General features: G+C 42.1%; 1 protein-coding gene across 1 annotated transcript in view; it reads left to right on the top strand.

Moving 5' to 3' along the window:
* SV2C (synaptic vesicle glycoprotein 2C) overlaps window positions 1-24,112 on the top strand; it is a 160,097-nt gene that overhangs the window by 120,010 nt on the left and 15,975 nt on the right. The window contains exons 5-12 of the mRNA XM_079784755.1: window positions 6,327-6,460; window positions 6,935-7,024; window positions 10,434-10,544; window positions 10,970-11,058; window positions 13,966-14,130; window positions 17,139-17,272; window positions 18,668-18,871; window positions 19,344-19,503. Of these exons, the coding sequence (XP_079640881.1) occupies window positions 6,327-6,460; window positions 6,935-7,024; window positions 10,434-10,544; window positions 10,970-11,058; window positions 13,966-14,130; window positions 17,139-17,272; window positions 18,668-18,871; window positions 19,344-19,503 (1,087 nt within the window). The remainder of the gene's footprint in view (window positions 1-6,326; window positions 6,461-6,934; window positions 7,025-10,433; window positions 10,545-10,969; window positions 11,059-13,965; window positions 14,131-17,138; window positions 17,273-18,667; window positions 18,872-19,343; window positions 19,504-24,112) is intronic.

Below are 24,112 nucleotides of genomic sequence, written 5' to 3'. Positions count from 1 at the left end.
TATGCAAGACACAGAGCGCTCTTATTAGCACCACACTGATGATCGCTCTGCAGTAACTGCTTTCCAGAACACCCTAATTGAGGTCCTTCCTGGCATGGAGTTGACATGATGTTTAGATAAATCCCTCAGTATGACATTTTAATTGGTATTTGTAACAAAGTCCGAAGGACAATTAGAACCACCATCCATGCAAAAAAATCATTTTTTTTAAAGACAAGGCACGGTGCTAACATATAAAAGGCTCATTTTACTAAATGCAGATGAGTGTCCTAGAGCAACAACCTGCTTTCCCAGTTACATGCATCTTGCTTTTACACTCGGTTCTGCACTTCATGTTGATGTCTCCCCTCTTCCTGATGTTTGTGGTTTATGTTTTCTGTCACTCTTAAATTCAGATTTAAGCCATCTTGCAATGGAGCTGGGGAGGGGTCCCGAGAATTCATAGCTTCATAGCTACAGTGGTCAGTGTTTCATCCCTTCATTCTTTTATTCATTTTTAATTCGGATAATGGTATGTTCATTTTACAAAGTATATGCTAGGCCATTTCTCAATACCCTCACTGTGTCTATCCTTCATTCAGGCCACAGGATATCACCCATGCATCTCTGACACACAAGCACACACTCTGGGGCACGTCTTAAAAAGCAGAGCAGGGTTGGACTCCCTCTGACCCTCTCTCTCTGAATCACTGGGTTATAAAACAGGTGGAAAGAATTGGGGATCTGGTATGGCATAATCCATCCTGGCTGGTCTCATCTACTTCTTAAGTACTTACTTGAACTGTATCTCTAACTTAGATGTTAGATATGTAAAAGGGATTAAGCAAAAAACAAACAAATGAACAAACAAAAAACTCATAGACACAGGCAACAGCATGGTGATTACCAGAGGGGAAGATAGCTAGGAGGAGGTAGAAGAGGGCATAGGGGGTATAAATGGTGATAGAAGGAGAAAGAAACTTAAGAATTTGCTCTTTTTGTTCATGAACTGAAATCAGAAGAGAAATTTGGCTATGATTCTTAAGAGAGATACCTCTACCTCTTCTGTACTCCCAGCACACTTTCTTCATGTTTTAGCATGGGTAATACCATTTTTCATATCTCTTAACCACTATGCCTCTTCCACTGGAGTCTAATCCTAGAGGGCAGGGGTAAGTCTTATTAGTCCTCACATTACAGCATTGTGACTGACACATATAAACACTCAATAAAAGTCTGAATGAATGAACAAAAAGTACATGAAGATATCACTAGGCATTCAGGAAGCGCAAATTAAAACTGTGATGAGATGCCACTACACACCTATTAGGGTGGCCAAAATTTTAAAAAATAAAGCTGACAAATAAGTGGTGAGAAGAATATAAAGCAGCTAGACCTCTCATATACTACTGGTGGGAATGGAAAATAGTTTGGCAGTGTCTTAGAAAGTTAAACATATACTTATCATATGACTCAAATGACCCACACCGAGGAATTAACCCAAGAGAATAGGAAAACTTTGGGGGACACAAATTCCTGTCTGGAATGTTGAAAACAGATTTATTTAGACTCACCTAAAACTTCAAACAACCCGAAGGTCCTCCAGCTGCTGAGCAGGTAAATAAACTGACGTACCCACACAATGAATACTGCTCATTCGTGTAAAGCAACACACTATAGACACTTGCCACAATCTGCGTGAATGCATTATGCAAATAATCCAGACTTAAACACTGCCGACAGGGTGACTCCGTTTATATGACATTCTAGAAAAGCAAAACTATAGGGAGAGAGAACAGACCAGTGGGAGCCAGGGCTTAGGAATCGAGGACAGGTTGATTCCAGAAGGGTGGCAGGAAGGACTGTTTTGTGGGGATGGAACTGGTCTCTGTCCCAATGATGATGATGGTTACAGGACTCTCTGCATTTATCAAACTCATAGAACTGTATAACCAAAAAGTAATAATAATAATAATTTTACTGCATATATGTCACTAATTTAATGTGAAAAAGTAAATCGAGGTTATTTTGCTGTTTAGCATGAATTCAGAAAGAAAATGAGTCCGAAGGATACTTGAGTACCTACTGTCTTAGTAGCCTGCAATGATTTTGCAGATATTCATGTACACACGTACTCAGTGTGCGTGTGTCCATTGAATAAACATTTGAAGAACATGTGTTGTGAACCAGGACTTCTGTAGGCCCTGGGGATGCATTGGTGAGTAACCAAAGCAGAGAAGCTGCTCTCATGGTGGGTAGAGGAACAGATAGCAAAGGTGTAAATAATTTGATGAATATGACAGCATTAGGGAGGGGTAACTGCTTGGGAGACAATAAAAGAGGCATTAGTGATGGAGAGTGGGATTGAGTGTTTGGGCCTCTCTCAGGAGATAACCTTACAACTGGAAGGTGTGAAAAAGGCATCCATGTGTGCAGATATTCAGGCAGGGAAATATCAAATGCAGAGACCCTGAGAGGACTACATCGAGGACAAGATACACTGAAAAACCCTCCTACTTCAAAACTCAGAGAAAGATGGGGTAAAATACAACAAACAGCCTTTTAAATGCATGGCGAGGCTTCCAAGGAGCTATGGCAAAGCCACTAAGATGGAATTCAGCTTTGTTATGTTCAAATAACTGACAGCGTGTCTATGGACCTGGCCCGGCCTGAGTGAGGGGACCAGTAAAAGATGAGCTCAGATGCATAGGTAAGAGTCAGCTTCCGTCAGCCATAGAGGCCACAGGAAGACACGTGGATTGATTCCAAACCTATTAGGAGCTGTTGGAGGCTTTCAAGCAGCAGAGTGAAGTGCTCTTGTTGACCCTTTAAAAGGATGAGTCTGGCTGCTGTCAGGAGGGTGGACTCTGGAAGACCAGGGAGGCAGGAAAAGGAGAGTTAGGCTCCTGCTGAGGCAGAGTGTTGCCAGCAGGAAGCTCTGCTGTGCCATGGAAATTGGGAGATGTGGCTAACTTTGAGATATATCTTGGAACTGGAACTGGCTGAGAGATTGGACTTTGAGGGTAGTGAGAGGGAAAAAGAGGAATCAAGGATGGAGTCTTGGTTTGGGGCATGAATGTCTGGGTGGCTGGCAGTATATCATTTGCTGAAATAGGAAAGATGAGGAGAGAAACAAGAATTTTGTTTGGTAGTGGAGCAAGAAATCCAAAGTTCCATTTTGGGCACAGTAACCCAGATGCCCTTAGGCATCTTTGTGTAGATATAAATAGGGTGCTGGAGCTCTGGGAAGAAATGGGTGGGTGATACACCCTTTATACGGAGCGAAACCACCACCATTGCATGTCTGTGGGCACACATACACATGCGTACACACAGCCCCCAAGCAGGGGGCCAGGAGACAGACTTCACAGCCAAAAAAGTAGAGAGCCATCTGCACAGCAGCGGATGGGCTCACCTTCAGCCAGCGAACAGGAGTCCCCACCTGAAGAAACTACATGCTAAACTGAGGAAAGTGGACTCTGGACCAGCTGGTTCTCTTCTAGGTTTAGATCCTATTTGTGGTCCAGTTTCCTCTGTGGACTGAAAACTGCTGAACTGGAATCACACTGCAAACTATCTCTCCACCCACGGATGTGATGTTTGGGAGCAGTTAGAGCAAAGGGCAATGTTTCTAAGACTATCAGGAAGGAGCCTGAAGTCCTTGGTGAGGCATCTGTAGAAGTCTGAGCAAAATCAAAGGGCCTGAGGTTTTATAGAGAATAAAATTTCAAGTTAATTTATAACAGGTTAGTGATAGACCTATACCTACAAAGAGAGGTGTGTTGCTTTCCTATTGCTGCTGTAACAAATCACCACAAATTGATTGGTTTTAAACAACAAAATTTATTACCTTACAATTCTGGAGGTCAGAGGTTTAAATGGGTTGACAGGACTTCTGGAGGCCTGAGGGTAGAATATGTGTCCTTGCCTTTTCTAGCTTCTACAAGCCTCCTACGTTCCTTGGCTTGTGGCCCCTTCCTCCAGCTTCAAAGCCAGTGCTATAGCATCCTCAAATCTCACCCCTATCTGACCTCAGCTTCCCTTATTACATCTCCTGCTCTCTCTCTGACTATCCTGCCTCTCTCTTTCCCTCCAAAGGACCCTGGTACTTACGTTGGGCCTAGCCATATAATATGGGGTAATCACTTTATCTCAAGATCCTACACTTAATCAGGCCTGCAAAATCCCTTTGCCATGTAAGGTTTAGTCAGGGGTCCTCAAACTTTTTAAACAGGGGGCCAGTTCACTGTCCCTCAGACCGTTGGAGGGCCGGACTATAGTTTAAAAAAAACTATGACCAAATTTCTATGAACACTGCACATATCTTATTTTGAAGTAAAAAAACAAAACAGCAAAAACACCCGTATGTAGCCCGCGGGCCGTAGTTTGAGGACGCCTGGTGTAGAGCATGAAGGTGAAGACATCTTTGCGAGAGAGGGAGCATTGTTTTGTCTACCACAAGGAGTTTTCTGCTATTTACCAGTGGGACTTTCTTCTTAGTTAAATAACTTCATTTAAAAAAAAACAAACAAACCAAAATCCTCCCATTTTTGTTTATAAAACTGCATCTTCAGAGCTAATTAATTTTAGCAGAGGCACCAGAGACCTTTCTCTCTCTTGTCTTTGCCCTTTCTCCTTGTACTGGGCTGTAGACTGAAATTAAAACCCTGCATTTTGCCTCAATCAGCCATCTAAAGCTTTTATTTTTCATCTAATGTGTTAATAGCATCTAGAGCTTTTTACAAAGAAATTCTATGAAGCTCTCAGATCGAATCTGAACAAGGCATGTTCTCTGTTTCATCATAGAATTTCTTCTGCCTTTTAGATGTTGGAGACTTGAACTTCTGCTGCATAAAACATTGAGAGTAGATATCCCTTCCTAAAGTTTACGATGTAGTTAATTTAGCAATTCACATCACCCTCATGTATTAAATTCCCAGAAAATGTTGATTAACCTAAGATTGATAGAGCAGGTTTACATCATTTGTCAGCAGATTCTGTGTTTAAGAGCAAGTGTGCACAGAAAGGAGGCCATGCATGCTATAAGATTCTGCCTCAAATCCTGGTGGGGAAGCTTCTGATATGTAACTTCAGCTTTGTGGCCTTGAGGAAGTTACATCACCTCCAGAATCTCGCTGGCTCCTATGGAAACAGCGATTGATTATACTGCTTTCCTGGGGGTGTGGTGTAGACTATGACATTGTTCACAAAAAAGCCTTATAATAAATACCAAGCATTGCCCTAAATTAAATGTTTGCCTCCCGTAATTCATCTATGCCTCTATAAATTTCCTCCTTTTTCAAATGTATTTGATATGTCTCATTATTTCTCATTTAGAATCATGTTTGAATTTTGCTTTCAACCATTCTATATTTGTTTAAATATAAGACTGTCTTTCTTCCAGTCCATGAAGAGATTTCTATTTGTATCCCATTAAGCTTGTTCCTATTAAAATAAAAATGCTATTTGGGACTTTAAAATTTTCTTGAGCTATTGGATGACATGTGCATGTGGTGAGAGATATGACAACTGGCAATTCTTAATAATTGCACTGGTCAGCGTGCTGGCAGGCAGTGATGATGCTCTCATGGGGGCCATTTAAAAAGAGTTATGTGGGAACGGTAAAGAGAAGCCAAAAAGGAATAATAATAATAATAATAATAATAATAATGACAGTAGCGGAAGGGCATCCTCTACCCACCTGTGTCTCACAGGGCAAGAGGAGGGAGGGGTTGCCAGAACCTGACAAGAGGTGTGGCTAGAGAAGTTCCAGGGGATGAGCATACCCAGGGTCAAACCTCCGCCCAGCCAGTGGGAAGGGAGAAGGGAAGCAAGGGAAATAAATATCCTGAGCCCCGCTCCCACTCCCTGTTCTCCTTCCTTTATTCAAACCCAAGTGGAAGAGGAGGGTGTGGGAGCCAGTTGATGCAGTCCACAGACATCCATTTCCTGGCACACAGCTCGGTGGAGAGTGGAGAGTGATCTGCAGGAGCAAACAGAAGATACCCAGCAGAGTCGTCTATTAGGGAAAATATTATCCCGAGTTAATTTTTCTTGGCCTTCAAAATTTGGTTGTTCGTCAACATACTTAGCCCTGACCCCTTTGGTTCCAAGCATCTTTCTTCTCAGCACCACTACTGGCAGTCCTGTTGCCACTGGTGGTGCTGTTGGTGGTAATGAGGTTGGTGGTATTGAGCTGGTCAGCCCAGGCCAGCTCATTCTTCTGTGGGTCCCAAGATCTGACTAATGAACTTGAGGTGTAGACACCACAGTGACTGTGGAGTCCCCGTTTCCCAGCAGGCAGTCTGAAGAGCGCTCTCCCTCACTCTCCCCTCCTCCTTTTCTAGGATGGAGCTTCAGCATGGGGTCGGCCTACCAGTTTCACAGTTGGCGTGTGTTCGTGATTGTCTGCGCCCTGCCCTGTGTCTGCTCGGTGGTGGCCCTCACATTCATGCCGGAAAGCCCCCGGTTCTTGTTGGAGGTAACATTTGTTATTACTGATACTCAAGGAAGCCACATACGTTGGAGACAGTTGCTTGTTAATTCTAGAAAAGCATGCCTGCCTCTTTGGGAGGTATTTTTTCCTTCCTTACGTGGAGGGTTTGGTGTGATGGGGACATGCTTCCAACAACCAGCATGTGAACAAGCTGCCTCGTGGCCAGAAAGCACTCATGTTCCTCCTCAAGCAGTTTCCTCTTTGCTCACTGAAGAGAACATGGCTATTGTTCTATAAGTGAAATTTTACCATCCAGAGGTGCTATTTCTAGTTATAGGCACATCCATTGAGCTGCTAAGGTATTCAAGGATATCCAAGTAGTCTGCATGTTCCAGTGGGACACACCTTAGTGCATTTTCACAATGACACCCAATTTCATTTGGCAATTGAAGATGGTTATTGGAAAACCAGGGGGTGTGTTTCACCTCTAGCACTTCACTGTCTACTCGCATTTGCTAGGTTGGAAAACATGATGAAGCTTGGATGATTCTGAAGTTAATTCATGACACAAACATGAGGGCACGGGGTCAGCCTGAGAAGGTCTTCACGGTGAGTACTACTCCTCAGAGAATCATCTATGCCAGGGGTGGGAAACTGCTTCTGAAAAGGCCAGATTGTAAATTCCTCTCTCACTGTACCTTCCATTCCTCATACTTGCCACGTTTACCTAAGCCTGCCACACTGCTGTTGTATGTGCTGTTCCCTCTGCATGAACGTTCTTTGATTCCCTTGTTACAAAGTTTATTCTCAATGGGGAAACCAGTCTAAATTAATGAAAACTGGGTGCACAGAATTTTTTAGAAGGAACGTGGTTTTCAAATCTTTTTATATATGCAGCATATAGTTAGATGAAAAATGTTTTGTCTAAAATGGGTTTTATACATAAAGTAAGACAGAAGTGGGACAAAAGGAAGATCTTTGGTGTCATAAATGATATGAATTATAGTTCTCAAAATGTGAAATAGTCCCTAATTAAACAGTCCCCCTCGTGTCTAACTTATTTTATTTTTATTTAGGAAATACATTTTTCATGATGTGAAGATAGACTTCAGTCTGTCATCTATCCAAATTATCATAGATTCTTCATTAGCAAAATGTGTGTGTAGCACAATGGAGAAAGTAAGATCAGTAATGGAGGACCTGGGAGCTTTGAGGAGGCCATTCTTTTGAGGAGACGCCCAATAGAGGAAGGCTATTTTTAAATTAAAGGAACATGAAGCTGGGGGATTCTCAAGACATTAGCTAGACACTGGGTATCACTTAATCCTTTCAGCCAGATGAGGGTAAACCCTTTACCAAAGACTTCTGGGAAAGTGTCTCTGTAGGGACTCATTGCCCTGCTTACCTGCCTTTCTTCCAGGAGTTAGAGTTACCAAGTCCAGCCATGACCATTCATGATAATATTATTATGTAAAATGGGAATAATGTGGGAATGATAAAAAAAATGGATAATCTCAAAATCATGTATATGTGACTTTCAAAATCATTACATGATTTTACCTTTAAATATAAGACTGTCTTTCTTTTAGTCCATGAAGAGATTTCTATTTGTATCCCATTAAGCTTGTTCCTATTATAATAAAAATGCTATTTGACAAATCTGCCTTTTTCCTTGTTATATCTGCAATACAGTGAATGTACATGGATTCCTTCCAGGTCTCCTCCTTAAGCTCTTTTTCCTGTGCCCCTACCTTAAATACTGTCTTACAGGGCTAATTTCACCTAATTTTTCCTTTAGTCTAGACACTCTCCTTAGCTGATCTCATCTACTTCTGCATCTCTATCGCCTAATGGACAAATCTCCTGAGCTCTAGACATGCATGCTGAAGGGCTTTGTGGCCACGAGTCTACGAGTTATAGGCCCTTTAAGTTCTGAATTTCTAAATCTTAACTTTTGACCTTAAGAGTCTCCAAGCCTTTTCCTTGTCCTAAATTCTATCAGCAAGTACCACCAGCACTACCCAAACTGGAGCCCTGAAAACTATTCTATTTCCTTCTTTCCTTTACCTTCATTATATTTTTAAAAAACACTCTGTTCTATTACTCCCCATCCTAAATATCATTCATCATTATTCCTTACTTTACACCCTCACTGCCAATGATTTGGTTCATCCGTCGTTACTCACTGCCCTTTGTTCTTGGACTATTCTTCAGGACTGCCAAACTCTTTATAGTTTTCTGATACATATATATTTTTTAAATATATACATTTTTTATTGATTTCAGAGAGGAAGGGTGAGGGAGAGATAGAAGCATCAGTGCTGAGAGAGAATCATTGACTGGCTGCCTTTTGCATGCCTCCTACTGGGGATTGAGTCCGCAACCCAGACGTGTGCCCTCACCAGGAATCAACTGTGACTCCTGATTCATAAGTCGTGCTCAACCACTGACCCACACTGGCCAGGCTAATACAGTATATTTTTTTAATCACTCCTCTTGATGTTTGCAGATGGTATTCCTTCCACTTGGAATGGCCTCCAAATAGTTTACACAAATGGCAAATGACCAATATTTCTCCATAAACTCCAGCTCAAATTCTGTAGTCCATGAAACCTTCTCTCTTCTCTGTCACACTCCCAGGTGAACTTGGGTGTTCTCTACAATATTTCTCTCCCATCTGATATACACTTGCATCAGTACTTTTTATTTTGTATGGTAATTGCTTGGATGTTATGATGTTGATGTTTGCATCTTCAGGGTCCAGTGTCAGGCTGGGCACCCCTATGCGTGCCAATGCATTAATGAACAAACAGACACTGATGAGTGGAGAAGAGGAAGCCTCCCAAAAGTAATATATTGAGGGATAAGAACACCCCTGTGATTTTAAAAAAAAAATGTAGGTACAGATCACAAAATAATGTCTACATGACATATTTTGATCTGACTCTATTTGGAATCCCATATTTAACTCAGACATTATTTTTGTTAAATACAGAGATCTTTGTTTACATAGCCAGGAAAAGGCTACTGCCTACTTGGTATAATTTGAAAGATACCAAGGGTGCCCCAGATCACCTCCATCAAAAGCCAACCTCGGTACCTGGATTCTCACAATAGAAGTGAAAATATTGGCAGAATCTCCAGGGGGAAAAAAATCTGTTCAAAATTTATCCGTGGCAGGGGTAACACGTATACATTTCTGTGCCTCTCAGATTTATCGAAAGCAAGTAAATATTTACTCATAGGATAAGAAAGGACAGATCCATAAAGGATCCATTATTCCTCTTTTTCTCTCTCTCTCTTTTCAGGCTTCATTCTTGGTTTTGAAAGCATTACTTCTCTTGACTCTTGGTTCTTTTCCTTAGCAAAAAGAGGCTAACTTAAGTCATAGATACAGCTTTCCATGCCAAACCTCCATCATTCATTCCCCTTCAGTGTTGATGCTTGCCATCGAAGCTCATTCACTTGACCTTGCACTATGATCACCTGTAGATATTTGCTGACCAGTCACTGTGAGCTAATTAGGCTGTGGGAGAAGGAAGAGAGGGCAATAGTGATGCTCCAAGGATAAAAGGTTGATGGGAAAGCTTTAAGAACTATGGTTAGGGGCCAAATTCATCAAATAAGTAGGTTTCAAAGAAAAGTATGTACAATCACTTTAGTCCACGAAAATAATTCTTAATCCAGAAGTTACCTATCTGGATGTTTTATCTGCTAATGTGTGCCTTTGTGGTAATGATTCAGAGAAAGGCATTTTAGTTTCACACTATTCCATTACTACTTGCCCTTTACCTGTTTCCCTATGACATTCCTTCCCATTCATTCTTTATTCAGTTCTTTTAGGTGCCATTTGGGTCTGTGCACTTGCATCATCAGTCTCATATATGTATGGAGTGATTATCAAATACCTGCTTTTTTGTTGGAGTCAGCTTCCGCTCCTTTAAAAACAAATGATAGCCTTAACGGAGCAACGTCAGAGAAGAGAACTCAGCACTTTGCCCTCTGTTGCTCTTTACAGGTAAACAGAATCAAAATCCCAAAACAAATAGATGAGTTGATTGAAATTGAGAGTGACACAGGAACATGGTATAAAAGGTGTTTCGTTCGGATCCACACAGAACTGTATGGAGTAAGTAACAAGCCCGTCTGAATTGTTGGCCAACTTGTTGCATTTGAGGTTAGTCAGAAGCAGGGTTGACTGACCAGTTCCATGAATGGGTTTCTCCCCACTTCAGACACCTGACTTCTGGACTAGGACCAGGTAATAGGATCCTCTTGGGATCATCAGGGAAACGAAGATCTTTGGGAAGGGAATGTGTTCGGTAGAGTCTTGGTAGTGCTGGGTAGGCTTCAGTTACTTTGCCCATTGACCTCAGGAAGCTGGTAAATGAAATTTCCAGTATTTGGTTTTCTCTAGCCTCTAGCTTTTACATTTTAAGTTCAAATGAATCCAGTGCAAAGGAAACGCAACTTTTTAAAAATTTGTTGGAGCGAGTGGGGAGTGGTGTTGACTAGATAACTGTCTAAGTAAACTAATTCTCTGATATTTTACAGATTTGGTTGACTTTTATGAGATGTTTCCACTACCCAGTTAGGGAAAATACAATAAAGCTTACAATTGTTTGGTTCACCCTGTCCTTTGGGTAAGTGACATTTAAATTCTTGGTGAGTGAAATCTTTATATTTCCACACTGTAATTCCTAGTCATGCTGCTTTTTTTTTCTTATACTGTTTGATGCTGTTAACATTTAGGAAAGAATTTTATCCAGATTAGATTTGCTAAAAGTTATGGTTTTATAATCCAGTCATTTCACTTATCATCATAAAGCTGTGCTGGCAAAACAAATAGTATTTGGAAAGTCCAATAAAACCCTGGATGATTTGCCCCCCCCCCCCCCGCCCCCCATGACTTCTCCTCCCTCCTCTCCTCATGTGGTTGGCCCCAGCCACAACAGCCTCTTTGCTCTTCCTTGAACATGCAAGAAAAATATACTGCACTTTCAGGTCGATAGGATCTTCGTGTCTGGTGGAGCCGCACATTGATGCTGTAAGTTCCATGCCTTAACGTCCTTAAATTAAAACAGGCAAGTGATCAGACATGATGACCTTCCCCAGTGCTGTGAGTTGTAATAAAGGGACAAACAAGGAAAGGGATGGTCAGGACACCTAGCTTCTTGTTCTGCATGTGACTTGAGTCATTACTGAGTTTTTATTCCTCATTTCTAAGTTGAGAGGATTGATTTAGAATATATAAAGTCACACCCACCCTATTAATCTATGAAGGATGAAAATTAGCAGGTATTAAGTGCTGCTGTGTGCTAAACACTAAGCTAGGTGTTAAGCAAGACAAAAGTTCTACTCTCAAGATGCGAAGAGTTACATGATAATTATCTGGTTTGTTTATTTTGTTTAACAATTTATTGTTGACCATATTTTAAGCTTTATGATTTTCCTGCTGATGTCCCCATAACCTCAAATAGTGTGTAACATTTAGTGAATATTCAGTAAATGTTTTCCAAATAAATGAAAACTAAGCTAAAACTCCTCCATATCATTGATTACGGACACCCCAGAGTAGCATGCTTCCTCGAGGTTGCTATTTTTAAAGTTTTTTTGTCCTATGTATATGACCAGAGAGCAATGCTATAGATGTTGCATCTCTGAGTTATTTCTTATTCAGTGGCCACCACTCCTACCCTCACAATAATTTAATTCATGATCTATGAAGAGAAGGGGTTGGAATCTGGAGTCCTGAGCCAGTGATGTTTCCAGACTCCTGAAGACAATGATGATAAAACTACACATACTATCTTCTGAGCACTCCCTGTGTGCTAGGTACTTTGCATCCCATTTCATCTAAGCAACCACCCAGGAAGGTGGATGCTATCATCAGTCTGACATTAGAGATGAAGCAACTGAGGCTTAGAGAACTGGCTGAAGGTCACACAGCTGGTAAGTAGCAAGGCCAGGATTCAAACCTAGCATGTCTACCTGCAACAGGATAACCTAGAGCAATGATTCTCAAAGTGTAGTGTACATCAGAAAAATTACCTGGAGGACTCCATCCCCTGAGTGTCTGATTCAGCAGGTCTGGATGGGGCCTGAGAGTTTGCTTTTCTGACAAGTTCCCAGGTAACGCTGATGCTGCTGGCCCAGGACCCCACTTTGAGAACCACTATTTCAGAGGATTGTTGTTCAATGGAAACATAATGTGAGCCACACGTGTTGTTTTAAATTTTCTGGCAGCCACGCTATAAAAAAAGTAAAAGGAAACAGGTGAAATTAATTTTAATAATATATTTTATTTGACTCATTATGTCTAAAATGTTATCCTTTCAACATATAGTCAATATAACCATGATTAAAGACTTATTTTACATTCTTTTTTATTAGTCGTCCAATGTGATATTTTATACGTACAGCACATCTCAGTTTGGACTAGCCATATGCCAGCTGCTCAGTAGCCACATGTCAGCTTCTCAGTAGCCACACGTGGCGAGTACTGAAGAGCACAGTGGTTACCCGTTGGAAAGACACATGTGAGGCCAAGAGGCAGAAAGTGGAAATAACCTGGATTTTCAGATCATCGCCTGCGTGGCCCTTTTCCCAGCCTTGAACTGCTTTGAGAAATGGGGCTGTACCCTCAGGCTAGCAGTGGAAGAGGAGTGTGGGAACCAAAAAAGACTCTGCACTCATAAAAGAGGTCATTCTTTAAGGGCTCTTGTGGGTTTTGGACACCAGGCATGTGGCAGACTAGGCCCGTGGTCGGCAAACTGCGGCTCACGAGCCTCATGCAACTCTTTGGCCCCTTGAGTGTGGCTCTTCCACAAAATACCACGGCCTGGGCGAGTCTATTTTGAAGACGTGGCGTTAGAAGAAGTTTAAGTTTAAAAATTTTGGCTCTCAAAAGAAATTTCAGTCGTTGTCCTGTTGATATTTGGCTCTGTTGACTAATGAGTTTGCCGACCACTGGACTAGGCGATGGGGCTCCTCAGTGCGGCCTGGTGATGAGAAAACTTCAGGACCAGCATGCCAGGTATGGGTACAGGGTGGAATTCTTATCCATATCTCCTCCCAAAGCAAGAATTACGTACCTGGTGTTTCCCAGGTAACCCTAGGCCAGTGGTCAGTAAACTCATTAGTCAATAGAGCCAAATATCAATAGTACAACAATTGAAATTTCTTTTGAGAGCCAAATTTTTTAAACTTAAACTTCTTCTAACGCCACTTCTTCAAAATAGACTCGCCCAGGCCGTGGTATTTTGTAGAAGAGCCACACTCAAGGGGCCAAGGGGCCGCATGTGGCTCGCGAGCCGCAGTTTGCCAACCACGGCCCTAGGCCATATGTCTAGGTTGATTTTTGCAGACTTAATCGTGGTGGAGAGAGGGCAGCACAGCTGACAGGTGATGATTCCTAATGTTTCAGGGAGCCGGTCATCGTCAGAGTACCTCTCTGGGAACCGCTACTTCGCTGAGCATGTCAGGGAGGCAGGCGTGCATCGCCTCTCGTTGTGGCACCTTGACAAACGCGCATTTCTTTGTCTTCGCAGGTACTATGGATTATCTGTTTGGTTCCCTGACGTCATTAAACATCTGCAATCGGACGAATATGCATTACGAACTAAAAATGTGCCGAGAGAGAAATATGCCAATTTCAGTATTAACTTTACAATGGAAAATCAGATTCATACCGGAATGGAATACTACAATGGCAGGTCCAGAAACTTTGATATAACTTAGTATACTAACCTTCACTGCATTGAAATATGTATAGTATTTTAGTTTTGTTTTTTAATTTGTACATTTAGTCATTTCTGGCTGAATATGAATACTTCCAAATGGGCGTTAAAGAAAAGGGATGTTACTTCACTTAAAACTACTTCTGAAACTGAGCTGCTTTGCATTTATTAAGTAGTGGGATTGACTGTTATGAAATGAAAATTTAGAGAGACCTTGGAGAAAAATGAAAATAATTTACAGAAGAGAAGAATGAAGAGTATGATAAAATAAAATGGGTTATACGGTTATTTAATTCAGAGAAGAAATCTGAAGTGTACTAGCAATTTGTTGCCTGTCTTCAATTCCTGAAAAAGGGGACCGCTTTTCAGAATTCCTTCCTTCTGCATGATGCTGAATCAAAAATTGAGGTTACATTGTATTAGGAAGAGTTTCAATTAGAGAATAGAAATAAGTCTCCAAAGTTGACAATAGAGAATACATTAGCAAAGGCTATTTTTGAAAATAGAATCTGAAATGCCTCTTAATGAGCACAGAGAACTGGCTCAAAAAGATTCTGGTTAATTCTTTCTGGAAAGCAAAGAGATGGACAAGGTCATTATTTACTTCCATGATTTGTTGTCTGAGCAAATAATCGCTGCTATGAGTCCCAATGGTTTACATCATTCTTAGGAAATTGTCCTAATTTCAAAAATGATAAAAGTAAAAAGCTAAAATAATCTAAGTTTCCCAGGGCAAAAAACCAGTTTGGAAAGATGAAAAAGAATTCTGTGGGATATTTATGGTTTGCAGTGAAAAGGGAATTGCCAGCAGGAGATAATCGTTTGAACTGACAATTCAAGAGGGGGCCTAATCCTAATCCCAGCCACATAGAACCACCTGCACTCTCCCACACGGCACCCCGACTCAGAGCGGCACTTGGTTCCCACAGAATCTGTAGAGTCAAGTGTTCTGTAATTCTGGATTGAAAATTTACTTAGTTTATTAAAAGAAAAAAATACTCTTACTTGCCCTAGCCGGTTTGGATAGAGGAGAGGGTCCTAGGTTCGATTCTGGTCAAGGGCACGCACCTTGGTTGCAGGCCCCTCCCCAGCCCAGGCCTGGTCGGGGCTTGTACAGGAGTCAACCAATCGATGTATTTCTCTCAAATCAATATTTTTCTCTGTCTTTCCCTCTCTCTTCCTCTCTCCCTAAATATCAGTGGGGAAAAAATCCTCCAGTGAGGATTAAAAAAAATACTGTTACTTCATTAGAAATTTCTAGAATGTTTGTATTTCTGAGTCATATTTTTAGTAATATTTGTTAAAATTCTAAGATGGGTATTCAGTCATGACTAAGAAATATTACATTAACAATATAATGATTTTACATTAACAATATAATTTTAACATTATAATTTTACATTAACAATATAATGATTAATAGTTTTAATAGTACTAAAATCCTTATAAAATATATATTTATTTGAGAAAGTGGTAGAATCTTTTTTCAAGGAAATTTGAAATACCACTAGCTAACTCATTTTTTAAAAAATAGCTTTCCTGTTCAGCATATAAATAGCACCTCTTTCTGCACTGATAGGGAATCCAAGGTAGACTACCAGGAGACAGAGCAAGCTGTAGAATAATGTGTCTCATTTGCTAGCACTTTTCATAAAGAATGCTCCTTTTTCTGGAGAGCACCCAGAAAACTAACAGCAAAGCAACAGGGTGGCCTGAGGAGAGGGCGGAAAAACTTACTTTTTCCCTTTTAAACATTTTTAATTTTGTACCGGGTGTATTCTGTGTATATACTGCCCATTCAAAAAATTGTTTGCCCTTTCTGAATTCAGTTCCATTTCAGAAAAATTGATAATCTTAAAATGTACCGTTATTTACCCTCCTTTAAGTGGGTAAATTTACAGTTTAGATGGTTTTTCTCTGAACTCCTAGAGCAGGGGATTGACATAGATTATTTTTTAAGCCGGTTGGTCTGTTACGCCACAATACACAGTCAGTCCTCAGGGTGAGAACAATTTTGAAAGTATGACCCAATAATTAGTGGATTGCTCTAGGACCATTCCCTTTCTGACCCTAATAAGAGTGGCATTTGACGTCAAAACCTCTTCCGTGGTTGAACAAGCATTTTCCTCCCGGTGACTGTATAAGTATATATTCATGGTCTCTTAATAAATTACTGAGACACTGTGGAATATTTATTCATGTCTCCTGAGAACCTTATCAACACAGACAGATCTGAGTCATAGACTCTTCTAAGATGTTAGGATCATTATGACTGTTGTCATTTTTACTACCTAGAGTTTCCCCTTCAGCACCCAAAACTGTGTATGAGCAGGTTTCATCATGCTACACATTTCCAAAAATAAGCAGAGCTCTCATCATTCTGTTTGGTTCAAGGAATAACTGTTGGCTCTGAGAAGAGAAGTATTCTTGGAGTGAGTGTGACTCTGAGTTTCTTGACCCCTGAGTCAATCATTCCTCATGTCCTTTCTTCAGGATAATCCCTACACGGGAGTGAAGAAACCGTGGGGTTTTGGCTTGGGGAACAGACTCCCTTTAAAAGTGTGTATGGGAACACATCCTCCGGTTAGAGCCATGAACCCCAAATAGAGGACTTTCAAATAAAGGCATATGGGAAGGAACAAGAAGATAGGATTGAAAAAAATAAAGAATTAATAGTCACAAGTAATCTGCAATTGCCTACCCCACAAAAAATATTTTACCAACATTGCAAAAAGCTAAGTGAAGTTATCTTGAATGCCATCTCTTATGCAGATAGGAAATAATCTTGGCAAGATATGGATAGCCAAAGAACAGGCTGGATGAGGAAAAGGGGGGAAAGCTAAGAGTTTAGAAAACCCAGAAACCAATGTCCTTTGTAATTAAGAGTGTCCACAGAGTGGCAGCCCATCTCTAAACCTGTTTGACTTACCTTTAAACCCTGGTGGACAATCATTGATATGAATTTTTTTGTGTGTGTTGAGCAGATTCATAGGGGTCAAGTTCAAATCTGTAACTTTCAAGGATTCGGTTTTTAAGGCCTGCACTTTTGAGGATGTGACTTCAGTCAACACCTACTTCAAGAACTGCACATTTATTGACACTGTTTTTGACCACACGGGTAGGTGTGCTACTTAGTCCTGCTGAGGCCTCTTCAGAGGGCCTGGTGCTGGGCAGAAATGGGACACGCATGTCACAGTGTGGGCAGAGACTTAAGGGGGAAATGGAGATTAAAGTATAAATTAACAGATACCTTAATCAGGTTGGATCAAAGTTACGTGTGTATTATTTGTTTTTGTCAGATGTCATGCAAATGGGACTTGCAGACGTTCAAAGTTGAAAAATAAATGGTTTGGTGCATAATTTTTAAAGCAAAGAATTAACCTGTAGTTTATTTGTTTTGATAATCTCGGCTTCTAAATCTGGTGTTTCTTTAAGTCAGCATGTCTGAACTACAGTCAGCAGAGAAGAGCAAACACATGGCTGATTCATACATATTTTGAAACAAATTGTTTTTGGTAATTGTTGTATGGAAGCTATTAGCCCTATAATGATAGTCCTTCTATAACATGATAATTAGAACAAACTAACATCATAAAGGAATAAACAAGTAACAAAATTAGCAACGGTTAATAATAAAAAAAATCAGAGGGTAACTGGATTCTTTAACTTAGCTTATTACTTTTTCAACAAAGGTATTCCTTCTTTCTGCAGTTGTGCCTCAGTACCAGGGGGATTGGTTCCAGGACCCCCGTGGATACCAATATCCATGAATGCTCAAGCCCCGTATATAAAACTAGAGGCCCAGTGCATGAATTCGTGCATGGGTGGGGTCTCTCAGCCTGCCTGGCGATCAGGACTGATTGGGGCTGGCCAGCCGAGGAAGGACAGCGGGAAGTTGGCAGGCCGCGGGAGGTTAGCTGTGGGAGCAACTGACCACCAGGGGGCAGCTCCTGCATTGAGTGTCTACCCCCTAGTGGTCAGTGCATGTCATAGTGACCGGTTGACCAGTGTTTGGTCGTTCGGTTGCTTAGGCTTTTATATATATAGATACTGTAGTATTTTCATAACCTCTGCACATCCTCTGTACACTTTAATCATCTCTAGTTTACTCATAATATCTAATACAGTGTAAATACTATATAAATAGTTGTTATACTGTATTGTTAGGGAATGACTATAAGAAAAAACATCTGTACATGTTCAGTACAGATGCATCCATCATGGGCCTTACAATACAGTACACATCAGCAACAACATTCCTTTTTTTTTTTTTTTTCCCAATCCACAGAGGTGGAATCCGTGCACACGAAGGTCCAACCATACTTTGTAATATAAAGTCCGAGGCCTTGCACTTTGTCCAGGCAAAGACACTAAAAGTCAAACCAGCCCAGGCCTTGAAGCTCTCAAGAAGATTAGAGTATCACACAATTCCTTTCTGTATTCTCGATAGGCTTTCTTATCCTGGTGTATCACTATTAAGAGCTTGATGAATTATCTTTCTTTATGTTCACAGATTTCGAGGAGTATAAATTCATTGACAGTGAATTTCAAAACTGCTCCTTTTTTCACAATAAAACGGGATGCCAGATTACCTTTGATGATGACTACAGTGCCTACTGGATTTATTTTGTCAACTTCCTGGGAACATTGGCGGTGTTACCAGGGAACATCGTGTCTGCTCTCCTGATGGACAGAATTGGGCGCTTGACGATGCTGGGTAAGTGCTTCGTTTTCTGTAAAATAAAGGATCTGCCCTGCCATCTAGAGGGAGCCCACTTCCCATGTACTCTCTGCCCCCTTAGGGATTTGCATCCCACAGAGGTGAGAGAAATCCCTTAAGACCTTTCACTAAGACAACATCTTAGTGAAAATTATGTCTAATTACATTTCATTTGAGCAGCTTCCATGAGTTCACAGCCTAGAAAACCAATTATGTGTGACTAATGTATATCTTCCCACTTAAGTAGCTGAATAATTGATGATGAGCATTTCATGCTTGCTGTGTTCAGAAGGCAGTTAGAGGGGCAACCCTTTCATCCAGGTGAGCAAACCTGCACCTGAGCCTTGCCAAACCCAGTCTGCAGCTTCCCCTTGGGGTCTGTGTCGCTGTGAGACCTTGAAGACTCAAGGGTCTTTGCTCTACCAAGATGAGGGGAAACATCCCAGCCTTGTGTCTGCTTCATTGACAGGTGGCTCTATGGTGCTTTCGGGGATTAGCTGTTTCTTTCTTTGGTTTGGCACCAGCGAATCCATGATGATAGGTATGCTGTGTCTGTACAACGGATTGACCATCTCGGCCTGGAACTCTCTGGATGTAGTCACTGTGGAGCTGTACCCCACAGACCGGAGGTATGTTGAAATGGGTGTCTGGGAAGAGATACTCTGAGCCCCCACAGGAACATCTGAAAGTCACAGAAAATAAGCCAAATTGTCATGTTTCCAACAAAGTAAAACTCCGGAAATATCTGGCATATGAAGTTGCAGGTTTCACTTGTATATGTTAAAAGGAAAATGCTAGGGAAGGTAGTTGCTAGCAGGAGTTAACAGGACAGTTATTACTGGCAATTTGGCCTCTCGGTTCTTGACTTTGTGCAGGAAAAATTTCACAACACAAGTCCAGGTGATTTGGAGAGTACATTTATTAAAGGTGGGGACAGTGAAACAAAGGAAGGGCTTAAAGTAGAAGAGACAAGATCATAGCAACAGGAGTGAGCCTAGGCGGAGCTGCCTTGGCCCTTTGGAAATGTGAGGAATAGTGGAGCCTACGTGTGGCCGCGCTGGCCCTTTAGAAAGAAAGTCACAGAGGCAGAAGAAGTGAGCCCGCTGGGTTGTGTGGGCTCAGGAAACAAATTACTGATGCAAAAGACGGGCCTTTGGAGAAAGAAAGCAAAGATACACCCATTAGGAAAGAGGAGGCAGGCAGAGGCAAGAAAGTGCTCTAGAGAGAGAGTGCACACTCCATGCTGGGTCCTTTGTCTTAAGGGTTTTTATCTGTTTTCTATAAGCAGGAATTTTGGGGGAGGTCTCAGGGAAGGATCTCAATAGAATATTCATCAGCTTTCCAGGTGTGTCCTTTCAGGGTTGTGATTGGTCGGTGCTCAGGCAGGGGGTCATTAGTCATTGCATTTGGTCCTGATGTCAGCCATGGCATGGCTTCATCTGGTTTTGCTGCTTTTCTAGGCCTGGAGCTGAAACACAACTGAGGCCTAGATGTTATCTCTAATTTGACCAAAACTCTGTCTCTGGGGTCAACAGACCCGAGGCTTTGTTCCTAAGATTACTTGGTGCTGATCAGAACCTCGTTGTTCTGAGGGCTTGATACTTAGGGGAGTGGTCATGCGAGAGAGAAGGAGGCAGAGAGTCAGCGTGCTGGATGAGGCCAGTTTGAATCAGCCATCTGTCTCAGTTTCTCCATTCCACTCACCAAGGAATTTTCCTGGCTTCTTACTATCCTGCCTCACAATGAAGCCAGTGAGGGAATGTACCATACTTTCCGGTGTATAAGACGACTGGGCGTATAAGATTTTCCTGGGTTAAAAAGTCGTTTTATACGCCGGAAAATACGGTAGTCCAATATATCTAATCCATTACATCTAATCCCATCAATATAGTCCAATATACTGTATTTTCCAGCGTATAAAACGACTTTTTAACCCAGGAAAATCTTATACACCCAGTCGTCTTATACGCCAGAAAGTACGGTAATTGTGCCCATGACTTAGTTTGCCGACTAATAGTGTGAGGAAGCTGTAATGGGGTGGTGAGGAATAGGATCAAATAGCCTGTCTTGGCCCACATTTGGAGCCACTACTCAGTCTTGAGAGGGTCCTTATGTTTGAAGTGTCTGCATGAGCTCTACAGTTAGGAACCCCAAAGACATCTCTAGAATTATCTCTTGACCTTCCTGGAGGAAAAGCCCAACACATTTCCAGTTACCAAAAGAGATTGCTATTAGAAGAAAAGGATGCATCTTGTCCCAAAATGGAGACACGGAGACTTTGTACCTCATATCAGAGAAAGGGCTAGAAGGGATTTGGGGTAGGGCTTCAGCCGCTGAATAGTTAAAAGAATAGAAGTCCTGCTTTGCCATTTGACATGTGTGAAGACAAATGCTCTTGCCTTCTTTTATTTCGTGTGTGCTCTGTCACCACGGAAGCCCTCTCTGCAGGATAGAGTCAGTATTGTCTGGACTTTGAAATGGAGGAGGGTTTTCTTGGGCTGAGCAGAGACATTTGGGATATCAATTTTCATCTGTTGTTGTAAAGGTGAAGTGTCAGCTAAGATAAAAACAGAAATTGCTGTTGATGTTAGCTCAGGTCTTCCAAGACACAGAGGTCAAGATGGGACTAAACATGCACAGAGTTGATTAGGGGAAGCGCCCGTGTGAGAGAAAATGGGAGAGGTGAAGTCTGGGACCCCGCAATGCAAGCCTGAGCCCCAGCGAAGGAGCAAGGGTGGGTGGTTGGGTGGAAACATCCCAGACCAGCAATCTAAGGAAGGTCTGGCAAGGCTGCTGCGGGGGAAGAGGGTTGACAGTGTCAGCTTCAGAGGAGGCCTGTGGGTCCCAAGAACCAGCCTGTGACAGGGATCCTGTCATGTTCAGTTATTGGAACAGCGAAATGTGGTGATGAATTTCAGAACACAGCAGCCAGACAGTGACCTGGAGGTCTGCAAGGTGCATTCTCATGGCTGCTGGCTGACATTCTCCAGCACTTACGCAGATGTTATCAGACAACATGCAGGTCTCACTTCCTTCCATGGTTCAGAGATAACGTGTCCTCCAGAGCAGCATTGCCAAGGCCCAGGTGACTTAGCTGGTGCCACCCACTCTGTTTCTAGCTAGAACCTTCTCTTCTGTCGCTGCCATGTTGCTGTGGGTCAGGTTAGGAGGCCTCTGCTGACCCCAATGGTTTTGTGTGGAAATGCCGTATAGTCTTTATGTGGAGACAGAGTAGAAGGTGTCTTGACAAGAATTCTGGTAAGAGGCTGTAATTTTCACAGAACTCCAGCTCTGCCAGCTCCTTGCCCAGTTTCTGAAATCTGTCCTCAATGATCAGAACAGAACACTGATGCCGGGCCCCCAGCTAAAAAGTAGTCTCTTGCGCCATTTAACAGCCAACTCCTATCAGGAACCCAGTCAGAAGAATTATATTTGGGAAACATAGTTTAAGGTATAGTTGAACCGCTATAAAAGTTTTAACACTTGAAAGCCACATTTGTCAACCACATTACAGATTTTACCTTTAATGCTATACCTCTGACTTTTACTAGGGATCACACTTGCATTTCCTATGAAAACACCATGAGGACAGGACAGTGCCCATGACAATGCACCTTTTCCTCTTTGCAGAGTCCTGCCCACCGTCCACCCCCCAACCTCTGGCAACCACCAATCTGTTCTCTGTATGTGAGCACGGTTTTGTGTTGTTTTTTCAATTCCACACATAAATGTGATCATATAGTATTTGTCTTTCTCTGTCTGACTTACAGTAGTTTACCTATCTGTTGCCATTCTGTATCCTCTTTCACTTTTGCCATCCATAGACTTCCGGGTCTTTCAGCTCTCAGCTCCCCTTCCCCATACAGCACGGCCTGTTAGAGAATCTCTTCCTCCTCCTCTCCACCTTCTCCATCAACAGTGTGGAGGAGACCAGAATTCAGGGGCAGGTGCTGCCAGGAATAGCTGGGTAACTTTAGGTTAGTCCTGTCACTTTTCTGGGGCTTGGCCTCCCCATCTGAGAAATGGAGGGTGAGTCAGGCACTCTACTGAGTCTTTAAATGACCTCATTTAGCCTGATTTACCCTTACTCCAGCCCTACAAGGGTAGGTAGTTTTATTCCATTTTCAGGTTACTAGACTGGGCTCGTAACTTGGCCTGGATCACGTAGCCTCAACCTCAGATGAGTGACTCTGTGGTGCTGCTTCTGATACAGACAAATCTATCCCCTCCCAGCAGGTCCGGGGTGAAGATCTAGGGATATGTTTCTAGGAAGCCCACCTGGTAGTTGGGATAGACAGCCATGTTCGTGAATCTTGGCCTTAAATGAACTGCAAGTTGCCTCCCAATAGTCACTTTCATTCCATCATTACTTACCTTGGCCCAGGCCCTCACTTCCAAGCTAGGTTTACCAGATAAATGATAAGACACAAAGGCTTTCATTATCACCTGTCCATGAATATTTGCATTTCAACAGGAATGAACACTGGGAAGACCTGTGAAGGCAGTGGGGATGGGAGGCGAATGGAGGGCTGCTTTGGGCCCGGAGGTTTCTCCCAGCAGATAGGTAAGGCCTTCTCCACTTACATGTGAGTGAGGAGGGCCCTGCTTGCAGTGGTGACGGATGCCATCCTCCCCGGTGAAGGACACACACAGGCTGCACACATACCATACGGCTACTACATACTTAGATGAGACAAATGTCCCCTTTCTCTGAGGATCAGAAAACGATTCAGCCTTTTCTGACTTAAGAATATAAAATTAGATTTTTTTCCTCTGAAAAAGCAAGATGATAGTCTGGCAACAATAAACAAATATGGCCCAACTAGTGCCCATTAAAATGTCCATTACAGAAATTTACTTCCAACCAATTTTTAAAAATATATTTTTATTGATTTCAAAGAGGAAGGGAGAGGGAGAAGACAGAAACATCAACGATGAGAGGGAATCATTGATAGAGCCCGCAACTCGGGTATGTGCCCCGACCAGGAATCGAACTGCAACCTCCTGGTTCATAGGTCAGTGCTCAACCACTGAGCAACATCAACCGGGCTACTCTAACCTATTTTAAAGATATCGGGAAATTCCTTAGTTCATTTCACAAGTGTCATATGCATCCCTGTGCCAGTCCCAAAGGAGTTGTGCTGAGTGAATGTAAAGACTGCAGGCCCCGTTCCAAAGATGTGGCCGAGACCTAGCTGAGGCTCACTCCGGTCAGGGCGCCCCGCCATTGACACAAGC

The sequence above is a fragment of the Cnephaeus nilssonii genome (genome assembly GCF_951640355.1).
Source record: "Cnephaeus nilssonii genome assembly, chromosome: 2".
NCBI classification, from domain to species: domain Eukaryota; kingdom Metazoa; phylum Chordata; class Mammalia; order Chiroptera; family Vespertilionidae; genus Cnephaeus; species Cnephaeus nilssonii.
The sequence above is the reverse complement of the archived record's forward strand: the minus strand, read 5'-3'. Positions and strand labels throughout refer to the sequence as shown.